This window comes from Ciconia boyciana, chromosome 1 (genome assembly GCF_034638445.1).
Source record: "Ciconia boyciana chromosome 1, ASM3463844v1, whole genome shotgun sequence".
Classification (NCBI taxonomy): domain Eukaryota; kingdom Metazoa; phylum Chordata; class Aves; order Ciconiiformes; family Ciconiidae; genus Ciconia; species Ciconia boyciana.
Window position 1 is genome coordinate 132,860,084 of NC_132934.1, and position 15,916 is coordinate 132,875,999.

A 15,916-nucleotide genomic window follows, 5' to 3' on the forward strand; every position below is an offset into this window, starting at 1 on the left:
CTTTGCATACATCGGTCAGCCTTACAAAATGCTTCCCTGTTGGCCCAGCTGCATGAGAAACCAAACTAGCACGAGAAATCAAGCTATTTTCAGACTTCAAAATAAAAAAGGCTAAAATGTCCTATTCCTTTCCATATATACAATTTATTTTAAAGAATTCACTTTCTCATCCTGGACGATGGGTTTGATTAACTGCGTACTTCTTACCAGCCCTTCACTTGGCTTGATGTTTGTAAGTTGGATCACTTCAAGGTGAGCAGACTGGGAAACCAGCGGATCAGAAGAGAGTGAGATAATGTGATCACAGACACCAGAGAGAGTTTTACACTAGGAAAGACAAAAGAAAATAAAATGTCACAATAAGCATACCATTGCTAACTATTTGCTTATCAATCTACAACTTAAACCACAGTATCTTTAAAGTACATATTAAATCACATTGCTGAATCTACAAGGCAGAGGGAATGAAGGAGGAGGGGAAAAGGCCACAGTCAGCAGCACAATACAAAATCCGTTTTCTGTGATGACCTCAAACTGACACAGCATTAGACCAGGGACGAACAAGAGGCAAATGCTTTTGCATTTGAGTAGAGAGCAAAAGGGACTGCGGGAGCTGCTCCCATGCGCTCTCAGGGTTAGGTGCCCTTCCTCTGAGCTGTGCTCAGGCATGCAGGGAGTGTGTGGTGAGCTCCAACCCCCCTCTCTGCCCACATCTTTTGCAAAGACATTAAGTGTCCCCAAACCCCGCTACTTTCAGTTGAACGTGCAGATGTTCAGCACAGACGAAAATCAGGCTCTTAACGATGACGGGTAACTCCCATTAACTCTGAAGTTTATTCTATACTAATAAAACATGCTAATTGACTTTGGACTGAGTTTCTCATGTTCTACTGCTGCCAAGCATGATTTACTATTGCAGGCATGAAGATTACAATAAATAACCACTTCACGATGGGATAATTCTTAAACCTGTTATCCTTGGCAGCCTCTTCGCACCAAGATAGAAATAAAAAAGTTTCTAAAAAGGCTGGGACTCTCAAATGGGTACCGTGTACCTCCTCATCTCTCACTCCCTGAACACCCTCTTATCAGAGCAGGGAAGCTTGATTTTTTCCTATCATTCTCTTATATTTCTGTAAGCAAGTGATTTTTGAGAGTTTCAATGTTTTCTGTGAAGTCCCCTTTCAGCAACTAAAACTGATTTGTTGGATCAGGTTTCCAAATGTGTGTTTTGTCAGCAAATTCAGGGATTAGGACATTCTTCTGGTCCCAAAACTGTGGGTACCTCCAAAACCAATTAAGAACCAGCTTAACTGCTCTCAAATTCAAAAGATGAAAGCTAACCAGTCTCTTCAAATGCCTGCAACACAACTGCACACGACTGCTGCACCAACCACTCTTCCAAGATTGCAAAGCATACATATTGAAGTAAAAAATATCTACAACAATCCTATGGAAAAATAATATAAAAATGGATGTACCCTCCTTGCCAAATCACCATTATAATTCCAAATGCCAAACTACAAATAACTTATGTAAAAAGGAAAGTAAAAAAACTTAAGTGATAAGAGCAAAAAAAAATTCCACTGACAGTGAAATCTTGATCCTGTTACAGACCATTACATTGGGATTTTCTCCTCTTTAAATTATTTACCAACAGTTGGAAGTTTAGGTTTGTATATAGATGGCTTATTTTATTGAACTATAATGTTTCAGAATGAATAAACAAATCAGAATCAAATGGAAAATATAACAAAATTTATATCACCAACATGACCTTCTTCCAGAGATAATAGTACCCTCAAGCATAGACACACACACACACACACACACCCCTTCTGCTTTATCTGTATTTCATGATTCAAAGTCATTACTGAAAAAAGGAAGTCCAGAAATATATAAAATGGGGTTAAGAATGCTTTGTGCTTTACCTGAATTAGGAAGAAGTGAAAAAGTGAACTTTATTGCAAAATTGGTTTTTTATGGCTTTTTGGATACATGAAAATTGCTTTGAGCTGACATTTTAAAAAGGTAAAAATGATATAAAATTCTATAATAAAAATGAAATCTTAGATTTCCTCTTTGTTTGGGGTTTTAATACAATGTTGGCATGTTATTTGTATTTTCATCTCTCTTGTAACTGCACTGACAAATATTGAAAAATTACTTTTAGAAAATTACAGAACACACAGCTCTCCATGTGCAAAGTGAAGAGACCTACATTATAAACCATCCTCTGGTGATGAAAACTGATTTTTTCACATATCTTTAGACGTCTATTCACCCACCTATTCTTCCTATTAATCTATTCTAAAACTGCTAAATTTATGGGGTCCTTAGCAGTTTCAGAGAAACTTCTATTTACAATGACTTATTGTATGATTTTTTCTCCTATTCCCAACTGTTGCATTGCAGAGAGAAGCCAAAACGCAGAGAAAAGGAGTGTTCCTACCACCTAACACAAAGTATGCCATTTCAAGTTCACAGACGTGGCTCCTCATTAAAAAAAAGTCCTCGGCTGCCTTGACAGATGATGGGGAAAGGAGAGGAGTGAGGCAAGTCCAGGATGCGGCATGGAACAGAAGCCTAAGCTGAGATGCATTAAATAGCTCCCTGGAGCAGCTGCTCTCCCTCTGCCTCTCCGTGAGAGGGGTACAGACAGTCTATATAGTAGAGCCTATGGAGATCAGCATTCCAATATGGTTATATTGGTTGCAATCCTAAAACAAGGTGGTGTGAATATCTCCCAAGAGGAGCTCTGGGAATATTGGATGCCAAAATCACCAAGTTACTACGATTAAAAAATCTGCCATATGCTGCTATGCATTTCTAAAAGATTATTGTCTTTTGGGTCTTGTGGCTTTCTTTCCATCTTAGATATTCATACCGCCATCCAACAGCACAATATTGTACCCATTCTAAGCACAATAAATGAGCCACAGCAAAGTCCCTAGAGAAGACCCTACAATTAGAGGGTGTTCTTTCAGATTAAGGCTTCAAATTCTACGACCTTTCCAAAATGTAAACACTCATTCAACATGTGGGGAAGCATAAATAACTGTCTTCCTAGAAAAATGATATTTAGGGGCAAAACTCTGCTGCATTATTAGAAAATCTTTTCCACTTCATGAGTACCCAGATCTGCCCAGGGTGGAGACAAAAGTTGAAGACAGAGAATTTCTAAAGCTCCATTAAATGTTATCATGTTTATTACCATGTATTAGTATCAGAGGTGACTGGAAACAGCAAATGAAAATGGAAGGTACAGAAAAGTGAAAACGAAAGTTCTTTAATTACTTCTCTCATTTTCTGACGAACAGAATTCGCTCTTTTTCTTCTAACAGAGCACTAGCGGACCTGAGTGGTTCAGTAAGACAACATGCCATGAACTAACTGCACCCATAAAGAGTTTCTCAAGAAACAGTCACTCCAGATAATGAGACCTAATCACAACATCGTCTGCTTAGTAATTATGGAACAGTTCTGTCCAGCAAACTCATTTCATTAAAACATGTTTGCTTTGCTTGTGAGAACTGTCCTTTCCTTTGGAGGGGAAAGGATGTTTGCTGTAGAAGGATTTTGAATTTAAGGCTCACTGCTATTGCATAGGAAACTGGCATATTCATGTTGCCTGGACTTCCAAGGAATGACTAATTTGTTTTTAATTAAACTGCTCATCGAATTTCAGAATACTATGCATTTTATTTCAGTTTTCTTGTTCCAGCATAATTTCAAGACCTTGGGAACAAAAAGCAATTTTTTTAGAAGATGGGTCTGGGTTCTGCCCAACCATCCAAAATTTTCAGCTGACACAAGAAAATGTCTAACAACTCCTTTAGTTTTCTTCTGGAAGTCTAGGAAGCCTGTTTGTGTTAGAATAATTACAGAATCTTACAAGCCTCCCTTCACTATTATACATTTAAATAATTTTGATTAAATACTCCTTGGTTAATGAGTTGGACTGTAAGTAGGATCAAGTGTCTATTGGGCTTGTGTGAAAGGCAAATTTTCATGAACTCTGAGCTTGCCCAGGGCCAGGACAGCAAGGGGCCCACTCTTACACAGCAGGTATCCTCTCCTTACTGCAAAGACAGGGTAGATGGGCTGTTACTGGAAACATGTCCAGAGGCTGGCACAGGCAAAATAATGCATTTTTCCTTGCCTTTACTCTCAGAAACATCTCATTCATGGTTTGTGGGTTGTTTTCTTGTGTGTGTGTGTTTGTGGAGGATGGGAGAAGGAGGAGGGAAATTCAGCCCCAGGAACATATTGGAGCTTGGCTGGCTCTGGGACACATTCATAGGGTACAGCCATAGGGTCAGTTTACAACAGAGTTTAACCAGTGGCTCTGGATGTAGTTACCGTCCAGTTCCTGCCCAGATTACTGCTGTTGACTTCATTCACCAAGGCTTCTTAATGTACCACTCAGCATAAATCAGCATACAGACAAAACAGGCCTTTCACCAGGAGCATGCTTCCTCCCCCTTAGGCCTCTTTATGGAAAAAGACCTTGGACCTATTCAGTGGATCAGGACCTTCCGTGGCAAAGATGCCGCCACATGGCACAGGAACAATGTTAATTTAATGGAGGCAACATGCTATTGTATTTAGAAAGTTCCCAAGTAAAGCACCTTTGACTTCTCTATGCTCCTATGCTCCTCTTCCTAAACAGTTCACACTGTGGCTCATCAGGTTCATTCCATATTCATTTAAGCAACAACCCTGCCTAAATCTAAAGTTATGTTCGATGCTACTTTACTTCTGGCTTGACTAAATTTTCCCTAAGCTCCCCAGATTTCACTGGAGCTTTCACCTTAGCAGATGCAAAGTCAATTTGACAAATTACGTAGGTGCGAGAAATACAGGGGGGTTATTATTACATTTTTGTTATTATTATTTATTAATAAAAAGCTTTAAAATTATTATTTTATTTGATGGAAAGTAGTGGACTGACATAATATTTTGCATGTAGGCTACTCAATTAATTTGAGTGGAAGAAACACCTACAAACAGTGCACTTTGCAACTCATTTTGTTCCAAACAATTTATGAACGCATTATTTTTCAGCATAACTATTCAGGACAAGCTGTATCATAGACGTGGATTTTAGTTTCACTGGATGAGGGTACCACTCATCTTTTCTCTCAAATGGTAGTTACCTTTTGTTACTTTGTAAAACTACATTGCTCTTTATGAAAACACTGTTAACGATCAGGGATCAGGATCCTTTACCTTTTGTAACTGTTGATTCCCCACTGCAATGCAGTACTAGCTACAGTAAGACACACACGACGATGAGCATCCAATTGCTCCTACAAAAATCAGCAGGCATTAAAAATGCCTGGCCTTTCTTAAGCTGCACTCAGCTTCCAGTGTGCAAGGTATCTGAAAAAAGGAAAAGGATTTGGCCAGGCCAAAAAAAAAAAAAAGTTACAAAAGATCAAATGAGAGAAATCAACAGATGATTGCATTTTCACCTTTTGTCACACAGTCCCTGTTCTCACTATAAGCCTTACAGCGATGACTTCAGTTCTCTTTTGCAGTAACTCATCACTGCACTTTAGTAATAAATTCTCCTTTCTATTCAGTGACAAACTTATAATTGCAGATTGAAGTTACACCACAGTCTTTATGTGCAAAGCTAAATGATTCAAAGGAGGATGAAAAATATCACTACACAACATCTATTTGTTTGGTAGAAATTCAAGGGGAAACATTTTCTTTCACTCAGTAGACAACTAGTTTACGCCCCAGAGCATGAAGAATGAAAGATAACACCTAGTTTCTACCTGTATTTTTGGACTGTAGTGTACCAATTTCTAACATATTTTCCACAATTGCTCCTTCTTTCAGCCAGGGGGATGAGGACCTAAAGGTGACTAAATTAGATTTGCATCTGTTCTGACTGTCTGTGGCTACTTCAATCTGTGCTGGGAAAATGTGTCTCTTCTGCAGCAGAGTGGAAGTACTTAGGGACACAGCTAGCTTCAGGGGCCTCCACAAGCCGTGGCCTTTCCTCAAACTGTTCGTCTGTTATCTGTTCAATTCAGGCAGCTCTAGGGTCACAAAGCATTTCTGGAAAAGCAAACAGACTTGTGTTTGTTCCTGTCTTTAATTTTACCCAGGCTAGTGACCAATCTTAAACCTATCTTGGCAAGTATTTGCAATACTGAAGCATCCTGGCTTAAACACATTCCCAGGGCTGAGGGCACAAAAAGCACCAGCCTCCCCCATCAGCTCTCTCACCTAAGTTATTTGGATGAGGGATACAATGCCAATAAGACACATGGACATTCAGGGCTAAAGGTAAGAAAAAAATGTCTTGGCAATGTTAAGTTTAATCTGTTTAAAAAAAAAAAAAAAGCTCAGTTAGTTACAACTGACTGAGACAAAGCAACTTGCTACATGAGCATTCAGGTTGAAGTCTAACTAGTTAGCTTAAGCCAAACCAAATAATTATTAATCAATTAATTTTAGTCCAAAGCATTTGTTGTACTGTAGGGAATACATCAGTAACTCCAGCAACCTTAGAACCAACTGGGCCTGGACTTGCCTTTGTACATACACGAAGTTTAAATAGTGAACTAAACATTATTTTGGATGCAAAAAGAGAGGCTTCTATTAGAGTGAAGTTTGCTGGGCCCAATTTGCAAGGTATAGACTCTTGAAAGGAAGCAGGTGGTTACTTTTTCATTTTTTTCATTAATAAGAGTATAAAAATGATACCTTTGACAAAGCATTTTTAGTCGATTATAGTTCTATAACAAATATTCAGATATAGTGGGTAGGAGTGAATTATTGTCACCGTGGTTTCTGCAAGGCTCTTACCAAAAAAAGAACATCCTGGCCCATTACTTGTTTTTTCTTTTTCAATTTAGTAACTCTTTTTTAATTTAAATAGCTCATTTGTTTTTCAAAAACTTCTGAATATTAATTTGATTCTGCAGTTCTACTTCTTACAGTTTTCCAACTCAATAAAACTATATTTTTTTGCAGGAAAAGCAGCGTAATTTTAAGAAAGTGAAATTCCTCAGGAAAACATTATCTTTTTTTGTTGAATTAAACTAAAAAGAAAATTCACTTAAAACTTATTATTAATCTGACTGAAGCCCAGCTTCTACTTTCTATAATTAGTCCTTCTTGCTTTGCTCTCACTTTAATACTCTACTGCTTCACATGGATTAATCTGAACTAGATATTTCCATCATATACAGCCTTGAACAGCTGGATGGAATCAATGAATTATTCTTCAAAGATTTTAAAGCTCCATTCAGACTTTTGCAATGATTAACTTATAACTCCCCAAATAAGCAGAACTGATACCCTTTTAAGCTGAGCAGTTTTCCATGCATTTTATCATCTCAAGTTAAATCGATATAAAGATTCTAAATATAAACTAGCAAGAGCATACTAATTTCCAGTTTTGAAGAAAACACCACACCTATGGCTTATCCTTTCATATTTATGCCCACTGTATTTTAAAACCTGTTCTTCTTAAGTTAATATTTTCTATTGCCAACTACTTCTGTTGGTATTATTTTCTGGTAATATTCACTTTCTATTTATATTAATAAATTATTACAATTATTAGTATTTAATTATTTATTTATGCAATCGCTTACTGAGCAAAAGGTAATCTGGAAAAAATATACTGAGAAATGAAGTGGCAGAAATATGAAGCATTTCTCTATATTCATGAATATTTCAGAAGCACCAGCATTTTAATGAGCAAAAACCAACACTTAATTCCTGTGTGATTTTAGCCTTCTTATTCTGCAGAAACCAAGTGTTTCTGTGAACAAATTCACAGCAAAAAAACCCTTTAATAAATATAGTTATCTTTAAAATAATTGTTTCAACACACCTGCAATTCTCGGGCAGGAAATTATAGAGGAGACATTTTTTCCCAGACACACTTTGCAACTCCATTTAGAAGAAATAAACAAGCTGAAGTAGGTAATTTCTTCTTAAAACTTCATCAGTTTTCCATAAGACCTTTTTCCTTTAGATAAAATTAATGTGTTTAGTTGAATAACACAGATTAGTTTACTACTTAACTTAATATTGTGAGTGACAATCAAAATGCTTTTATATAGCATTTCAAACTCGAATTGCTTGGAGTAAAACAAAAGTATTTCTTTCTTGAATATAAGCTGAAGCTATACAGTTCTGTCTCCACAGAATACCATTTCTTAAACATATCAGTGATATCTAAAAAGTTAACATCAGAATAAGTTTATTGACATCAAAACATACTATCTATGGACAAGGTGATTCAGCAGTCTCTCCACATGAACACCCACACTGCCATCTCTGAAAGAAAGATGGCATTCATTTGCTTTTCAAAAGAAATTACTGCCATTAGAATATGAGCACATTAACTATTTTCTTGGCCCTACTTAATTAAAGGAAACCAATTGGTCATTTAATTGAAGATCTTGCCTTTGATGAGGGATGTTGTCTACTCCACCATGCTTTAGAGGAGAGCATGAAAATTCAGTGACAGGTTAAATTTGGAGGTATCCATGTATGTGCTTCAATAGCAGCAGAGTGGTCTCACATTCCCCGCCTGTTCCCACACACCCTCTTGCTCCCCAATTTGGCACAAAGTAGGTTTGCTCCAGGGGCAACGGGGCAGCATCCCCACAGGAGATGTGTGCTTACAGAGCTCCAGCCCCTGAACCGTGGCACGCAAGTCCAAAATAACACTTTGAGCCATGTGAACAATGGAGATGTTCAACCCAGAACACAGGTTCAACCTGAAGCAAACCACTAGACCACCAATAGGTAATGTGGGCAAAAATCAACTACTTTGGTCCAATGATCTGCTCCTAAGGTGGTAAATTTCTTGACATCCTAAAGAATAAGCGTACATAACTGTCTGTGCTGGTTTTGGATGGGATAGAGTTAATTTTCTTCACAGTAGCAAGTATGGGGCTATGTTTTGGATTTGTACTGGAAACAACATTGATAACACAGGGATGTTTTTGTTACTGCTGAGCAGTGCTTACACAGAATCAAAGCCTTTTCTGCTGCTCCCCCCACCCCACCAGCGAGCAGGCTGGGGGTGCACAAGGAGCTGGGAGGGGACAGAGCTGGGACAGCTGACCCCAGCTGACCAAAGGGATATTCCATACCATATGGCGTCATGCTCAGCAATAAACTAGGGGGGGAAGGTTGGCCAGGGGGCTGCTGCTCAGGGACTGGCCAGGGCATCAGTCGGTTGGTGGTGAGCAATTGTTTTCATTTGCATGACTTGTCTTTCTTAGGTTTTATTTCTCTCTCTTTGTTATTTTCATTACATTTTTTAAATTACATTTACATTTTTTAATTTAATTACAAAAAATTTATTTTTTTTTTTTAAAAATTTAATTTAATTTTTTTTATTTAATTACAATTACATTTTTTATTATTGTTATTTTATTTCAATTATCAAACTGTTCTTATCTCAACGCACCAGTTTTCTCACTTTTACTCTTCCAATTCTCTTCCCCCATCCTGCTGAGGGGGTGGGGGGGTGAGCAAGTGGCTGTGTGGTGCTTAGCTGCCGGCTGGGGTTAAACCACAACACTGTCATTTAATTTATTTTCATTTCTGTAGCTGTAGTTCTTTTTTACTTATGTAAGAAGGATCTCTTAAAATTTGACTTCAATCCTGAGTGGGAACAATAGCTTGCAACAAGGATTTCCTTAGGCTAATCTCATGAATTGCTAATTAGTTGTAAGTCACTGCCTTTCACTTTTGTGAGGAACCTTGTTTCCTTGTGTCATGAAGAGAACGTGGTACGTGAAATGATACAGGGTGAGCCCACAGTTTTCAATTCAATTTCCTCTCTAAGTCGTCCCAGCGACCACAGCTATATGTTGGTATCTGATCATTCAAAAACAGCTGGATGTGAAGCTGGCCAGACATCACTTCTGTTACCTCCAGGAGTTTGCACGGTTTGCAGATGGGAAAGGTACTCAGAAAATGGACTTGCAATAGCTTGGTCTGTGAATTTAAGAAGAGAGAATTTACTTTCTCTCTCTATAATATCTGTGTGCATGTCCTCTCCTCCCAATCTTTCCTAGTTCTCCCAGCATTTCTCCTTCAAGATTCTTTCTACACCTCTACCAAAATTCACTACTATTCTTTTTATATCAAAGAACCTTCTTTTTAACATCCATCTCTGAATTTACTGGATGCAGTCTATAACAGGAGATTTAAATTCTTAATCCCCCTCTAGAACATCTTTAATCTAGTTTGCACTCGTGCATTCAAATATTGTTATCTCATAAGGTATCTAACGACCTCTCCTTTGACACTGGCATAAAAATACCATGCACTCTCTCAAGATCTTGAGGCTTTTCCCCTCTTTTTTCAATCTACCTGTTAGATTGCTCCTCCCTAGATTGTCTAATGGGCTAAAGCCACAACACCTTTTTTTGTCTTCCAAGGAGAGGGGTTAGAGGGAACTGTGACTGCTTTCAATTCCAATTCTATCATCAACCTTTTCAGATGTACTTGTAAAATACTCCCTTTCAAATTCAAAATATTATTTCAAATCCCATCTTTTAATTATTCAGTCACAGATGTATCTCTTTGATTGCTTTTGGTCAGCTTTTGCCCCATGAAATCCCACCCATCAGCTGAAATGCAACATAGTCAGAAGTGATCCAAGTTACATGTAATACATATGGTCATTTTTAATCCTAGGCTTCAGAAAAACATTCAACGCTCTGTTCATGTTTCCTTGCAAGCCTGAGCACTAATTGTAGAAGCTAATTAAGCTCTCCACAATAATACGTATGTCCACCTGTCACCACAATTAAGTTACTGTGGATTAAATAAATAAGCCTATATGAGTCTGAATGATGTAAGATAACAGAACTTTTGAAACCTGTCTCAAATTTGTGCACTCACATATCTTAAACGAATCCCTCTCAGTTTCCTCAAAATTTTCTGTTGAAGACTATATTAACTGGTGCTTCATCAGCTCTAAACACTGCCAGCTCCCTTTACAATCATAGAACCATAGAATGGTTTGGGTTGGAAGGGACCTTAAAGATCATCTAGTTCCAAACCTCCTGCCATGGGCAGGGACACCTTCCACTAGACCAGGTTGCTCAAAGCCCCATCCATCCTGGCCTTGAACACTTGCAGGGGTGGGGTATCCACAACTTCTCTGGGCAACCTGTTCCAGTGCCTCATCCCCCTCATACTGAAGAATTTCTTCCTTATACCTAATCTAAATCTACCCTCTTTCAGTTTAAAGCCATTACCCCTTGTCCTACCAATACACGACCTTGTAAAAAGTCCCTCTCCAGCTTTTCTTGTAGGCCCCCTTCAGGTACTGGAAGGCTGCTATAAGGTCTCCCCGGAGCCTTCTCTTCTCCAGGCTGAACAACCCCAACTCTCTCAGCCTGTCTTCATAGGAGAGGTGCTCCAGCCCTCTGATCATCTTTGTGGCCCTCCTCTGGACTCGCTCCAACAAGTGCATGTCTTTCTTATGTTGGGGGCCTCAGAGCTAAACGCAGTACTCCAGGTGGGGTCTCACCAAAGCAGAGTAGAGGGGCAGAATCACCTCCCTTGACCTGCTGGCCACTCTTCTTTTGATGCAGCCCAGGATATGGTTGGCTTTCTGGGCTGCAAGCACACATTGCTGGGTCATGTTAAGCTTCTCATAAACCAACACCCCCAACGTCCTTCTCCTCAGGGCTGCTCTCAATCCATTCTCTGCCCAGCCTGTATTTGTGCTTGGGATTGCCCCGACCCAGGTGCAGGACCTTGCACTTGGCCTTGTTGAACTTCATGAGGTTTGCACAGGCCCACCTCTCAAACCTGTCAAGGTCCCTCTGGATGGCATCCCTTCCCTCCAGCGTGTTGACCGCACCACTCAGCTTGGTGTTGTCGGCAAACTTGCTGAGGGTGCACTCAATCCCACTGTCCATGTCTCCGACAAACATGTTAAACACTTTTTTAATGTTTAAATTAAAAACACGTTTAAATGACTGCCACACCTTCTCAAATATGGTGGATAGAGGCTTAGCAACTTCATCTGCCAATTCCCTCAGGACCTGCAGATGCATCTCATCAGGTCCCATGGACTTGTGCACCTTCAGGTTCCTTAGATGGTCTAGAACCTGATCTTCTCCTACAGTGGGAGGTTCTTCATTCTCCCAGTCCCTGCCTTTGCCTTCTGTGACTTGCGCAGTGTGGCTAGAGCAGTTGCCGGTGAAGACTGAGGCAAAAAAGTCATTGAGTACCTCAGCCTTCTCCATATCCCGGGTAACCAGGTCTCCTGTTTCCTTCCGGAGAGGGCCCACATTTCCCCTAGTCTTCCTTTTATCACCGACGTACCTATAGAAGCTTTTCTTGTTGCCCTTGATGTCCCTGGCCAGATGTAGTTCTATCAGGCCTTTAGCTTTCCTAACCTGATCCCCGGCTGCTCAGGATCCTTTTTGCTAATTTGTAAAAGATATATATTGTATATAGCAGATGTCAGAACTCGTGGCTCTTACAGCAGAAAACAAGCATGTATTGAAAACCAGGCTATATATAATGATTTCAAACTTACAGCACTTCAACTTTTGCCAAGATTATGCAATTAAAAACTTCATTACTTAAACACTTGCAGAGATCAGCCTAGCAAAGATGATGTCAGCCTCACTAAAATTGCTAATTCTTCGTGTCCCACAGGGGAAAAATGTCAGTGAAACTTAAAAATACAAGGAGGCATTTTATTCCACATCACTGTGAAACCAAAGTATCAAAAGTTTACAGAATTCAGCTTGCCAAGCATTCGATATGGCAGCACTGAAAAAAAAAAAAAAAAAAGTATAGCAAAATTTACTGGGAAGTTCACACTTTAAAATAAAGAAATGCAGTATTTTCTTGCTTAAGCTCTGGTAATAAGAAAAGTAAGATATCAAAACCTACACAGTGAACCTATATCATATCAAAACCTATACAGTGAATAAATTAAGCCAATCCATTACTCACTCTTAGGAAGAATACCTTTGTATCTAACTTTTAAAAACAAGCTCTGAGTTAACTTAATACTCACTGAACTGCAGCTACAACATGAAAGGCCATTTAATATCTAAAACTTAGGTGCAGTTTTCAGACAAAGTTTACTCAAGCTTTTGACTCTCCATCCACCGAAGTACCAGCCTTTCAAACTCATCCTGTATTCTGATGCCCTGATGACTTTAATCTGCTTTACTTATTATCAATAGCACTACAGATTCTGGGAATAGACCATTGTATTTATGCTGAGAATTCAAAAGGAAAGAATTGCATTAATTTTCCTATCACTAGGCTAGCTCCATGCTCCTACAAAGAATAAAACTGTATAAATGAAGCTATATCACTAACATAAATATATATGATTTCATAGAAGCCTAAACAACCAGCTCTCTCTCGAAAAAAAAATGCCATTTTTCAAAATCATTCTTCTGACCATGGTTTACAAATAACAGATGGGCCTGAGCCAGACAAACACAAGCCCTTGCAAAGCTCCTGGCTTCTCATATGTCAAGTTCAGCTTCCATAACATCATTACCTATTCACAAGTAGTTCCATACATTCACTCAGTCATACCCAGACTAGTTCATTATCACACTGGCACTGCACAGAAAAAGCACAACACACACAGCTCTGTAATTCTATGCAGTCTACACAAATATATTTATTAATAGAAATCCAAACACTACTCACCACATGAAGAATTTTATTCTCTGTTTCATATACTGTGCAATCCTGAAAAAGTAAAGCAGAAAATGCAGGTTAAATTGATCCAATCATTCACCCTTCCTAGATTTATCCTTAAAAAGAATTAAACTGAATTGAAAAGTGTTTAGGATGAAACAAAAGATTTCAAAGTCTCAAACAGAATGGAAAGATTCATGTAATCAAAGTGTGAAGCCACCACAGAAAGGAAATACTGGTAAATGTTTGTATCTATTCACTAGTTCTTGTTGCTTCCTTCCTTGAGACAGATAACCATCTTCCTCCACTTTACATCCTTTTGGCACATACCAGCTAGTCACATGTATGCCAGACAAGGGGCTTCAACCAGCAGTCCCTGACCATGGACAAAAATGACCTGCTTCTAGGGTACCACTGAAAAACAGAGGTACCAGCAATAGTCTTAAGTAACTAAGAAAGAAAACTAGGCTGAACAATTCCTGCTGAGCTGAGCTGAACTGACATGTTTGCACACCCTGCCAAAGAAGAGAAGGAAAACCCTGGAAGGAGGAAGAAGATAAAAGGGAACTACTGGTTGTTTATAACACTCCATGAAATCAGAGGGAAGACAAATGTGGAATACAAAACGCACAGGAAACTTGAGTCAGACCACCTTATTTCATACACCCTGCTGGGGACTGCATGCACTTTGTTGTCATCTTATGTAGCATGTGAGGCAGTTTCTATAAGCGAGACTAACAGATGGGAGGCTGGCGGCTGTGAAAGTTTTGCTGACAGGCCAGAATCTCAGTGGATATAGAGAGATGGAATTAGTAAGGCAGAGAGCACATGAAACACAACAACGTTGGTGAAAGAACCACTGTTTTCCGAGTTCATCAGATGCCGTAGCTTTATGATAATTAGTGCAAGCTCTGCTTAGAACGGATGCTTTATATCCTACCTAATAACCCACATGAAAAATCTGAGTAAATTTTCATGATTTAAATCTCATTTTTAAATCAGTTTATCCTGTTAGAAAAACAACTTTGTTATATGCAACTGTTTTAAAAAAAATGAACTTTTAACCCATGAAATGCTTCTAGTGTTACTCAGGCAAGGAAAGTCAACGTGTTCTTAAGCTTTATATAAAGCAACCTATGCAGAAGCAGCAGGTTGATCAGGGAGTATTTTCCTAATAACAGCTGTTGGCATTCAGGAAACATTTGCAGTAAGTACAGCCGGAAAGAAAATCTAACACGTTTAATTATATGCAGACATCAATGAAGTATTTGCAATCTTAGTAGCAAAACACACATTTCATTGTTATATGTGGGAGGGCATGTAACATTTTCAATCTGGATACATCTATGTTCTGCATGGTTTCTTATGAATCATTTTGCAAAAATAGCAGGAAGGGATTGCAACATTTATATTGAAGGAAAAAAAAGAAGTGCTGTTAAGCAGACATAATTATTTCATTGGTAGTAGAAAGAGTTTACTATAAGTTTAAACATTCAGCTTAAAGAGGATACTGTTTGAGAAGTCTCACTACTAAGGAAAGAAGGATTCTGGGTTCTTAAATGCTGTAGAGGTTTATTACAACCAAGAAACCAGTGAATAACAGAGAAACACTCCTACATCCTTGAAACGAAACTCTTCCACACAATCATGAAGGAAACTAAAGAAATATGCTTATTTCTGACAAACCAAGAGTATATATAAAAAAATAAAATATTTCTGAATCTACAAAAGACAGTAAAGCAAGTGGAAAACTTCTCAGGCATCCAGTCTATGTATAGGGGCAGGCGGCCTCACCCTTAAATTCTCTCAACACACAACTCCCTACAAATCCAGGGTCTGGGAAGAGGAATTGCTAAATGAGTTCCTCACACAGCAGACAGCTGATTGTTGATGCTCCATCTTCATATTCAGGCAAGAGGAAAATTAACAGTTCTGTAAACCATAAAAGACAGAAAAACTGGAGGAGAGCAAATGCAATGTTTAGGTAAAAAAACAATTCCAAAATATACTTTTTCCATACATGAATGACATCCAACTAAACATAATTCAAGCATGAACTCAGGGAAATGTGCAGGAATGGAAAGATCCATGCCAGCATAGCCCAGAGCAGCCCTGCAGTATAGGATTCAAAGAAACCTGGAAAAGGTCACCAAGCTGATCCCTGCATCGCAGCAAGCTCGTTTTAACTTCCTGCAGCCATCCCTAGAGATGAGGGCTGAGACTGCTT

General features: G+C 38.8%; 1 protein-coding gene across 1 annotated transcript in view; it reads right to left on the reverse strand.

Moving 5' to 3' along the window:
* The window catches only part of CNKSR2 (connector enhancer of kinase suppressor of Ras 2), a 188,698-nt gene that overhangs the window by 130,239 nt on the left and 42,543 nt on the right, over positions 1-15,916 (reverse strand). The window contains exons 5-6 of the mRNA XM_072854498.1: positions 13,699-13,740; positions 208-327 (exon numbers count right to left, since the gene is read on the reverse strand). Coding sequence (XP_072710599.1) covers positions 208-327; positions 13,699-13,740 — 162 coding nt within the window. The remainder of the gene's footprint in view (positions 1-207; positions 328-13,698; positions 13,741-15,916) is intronic.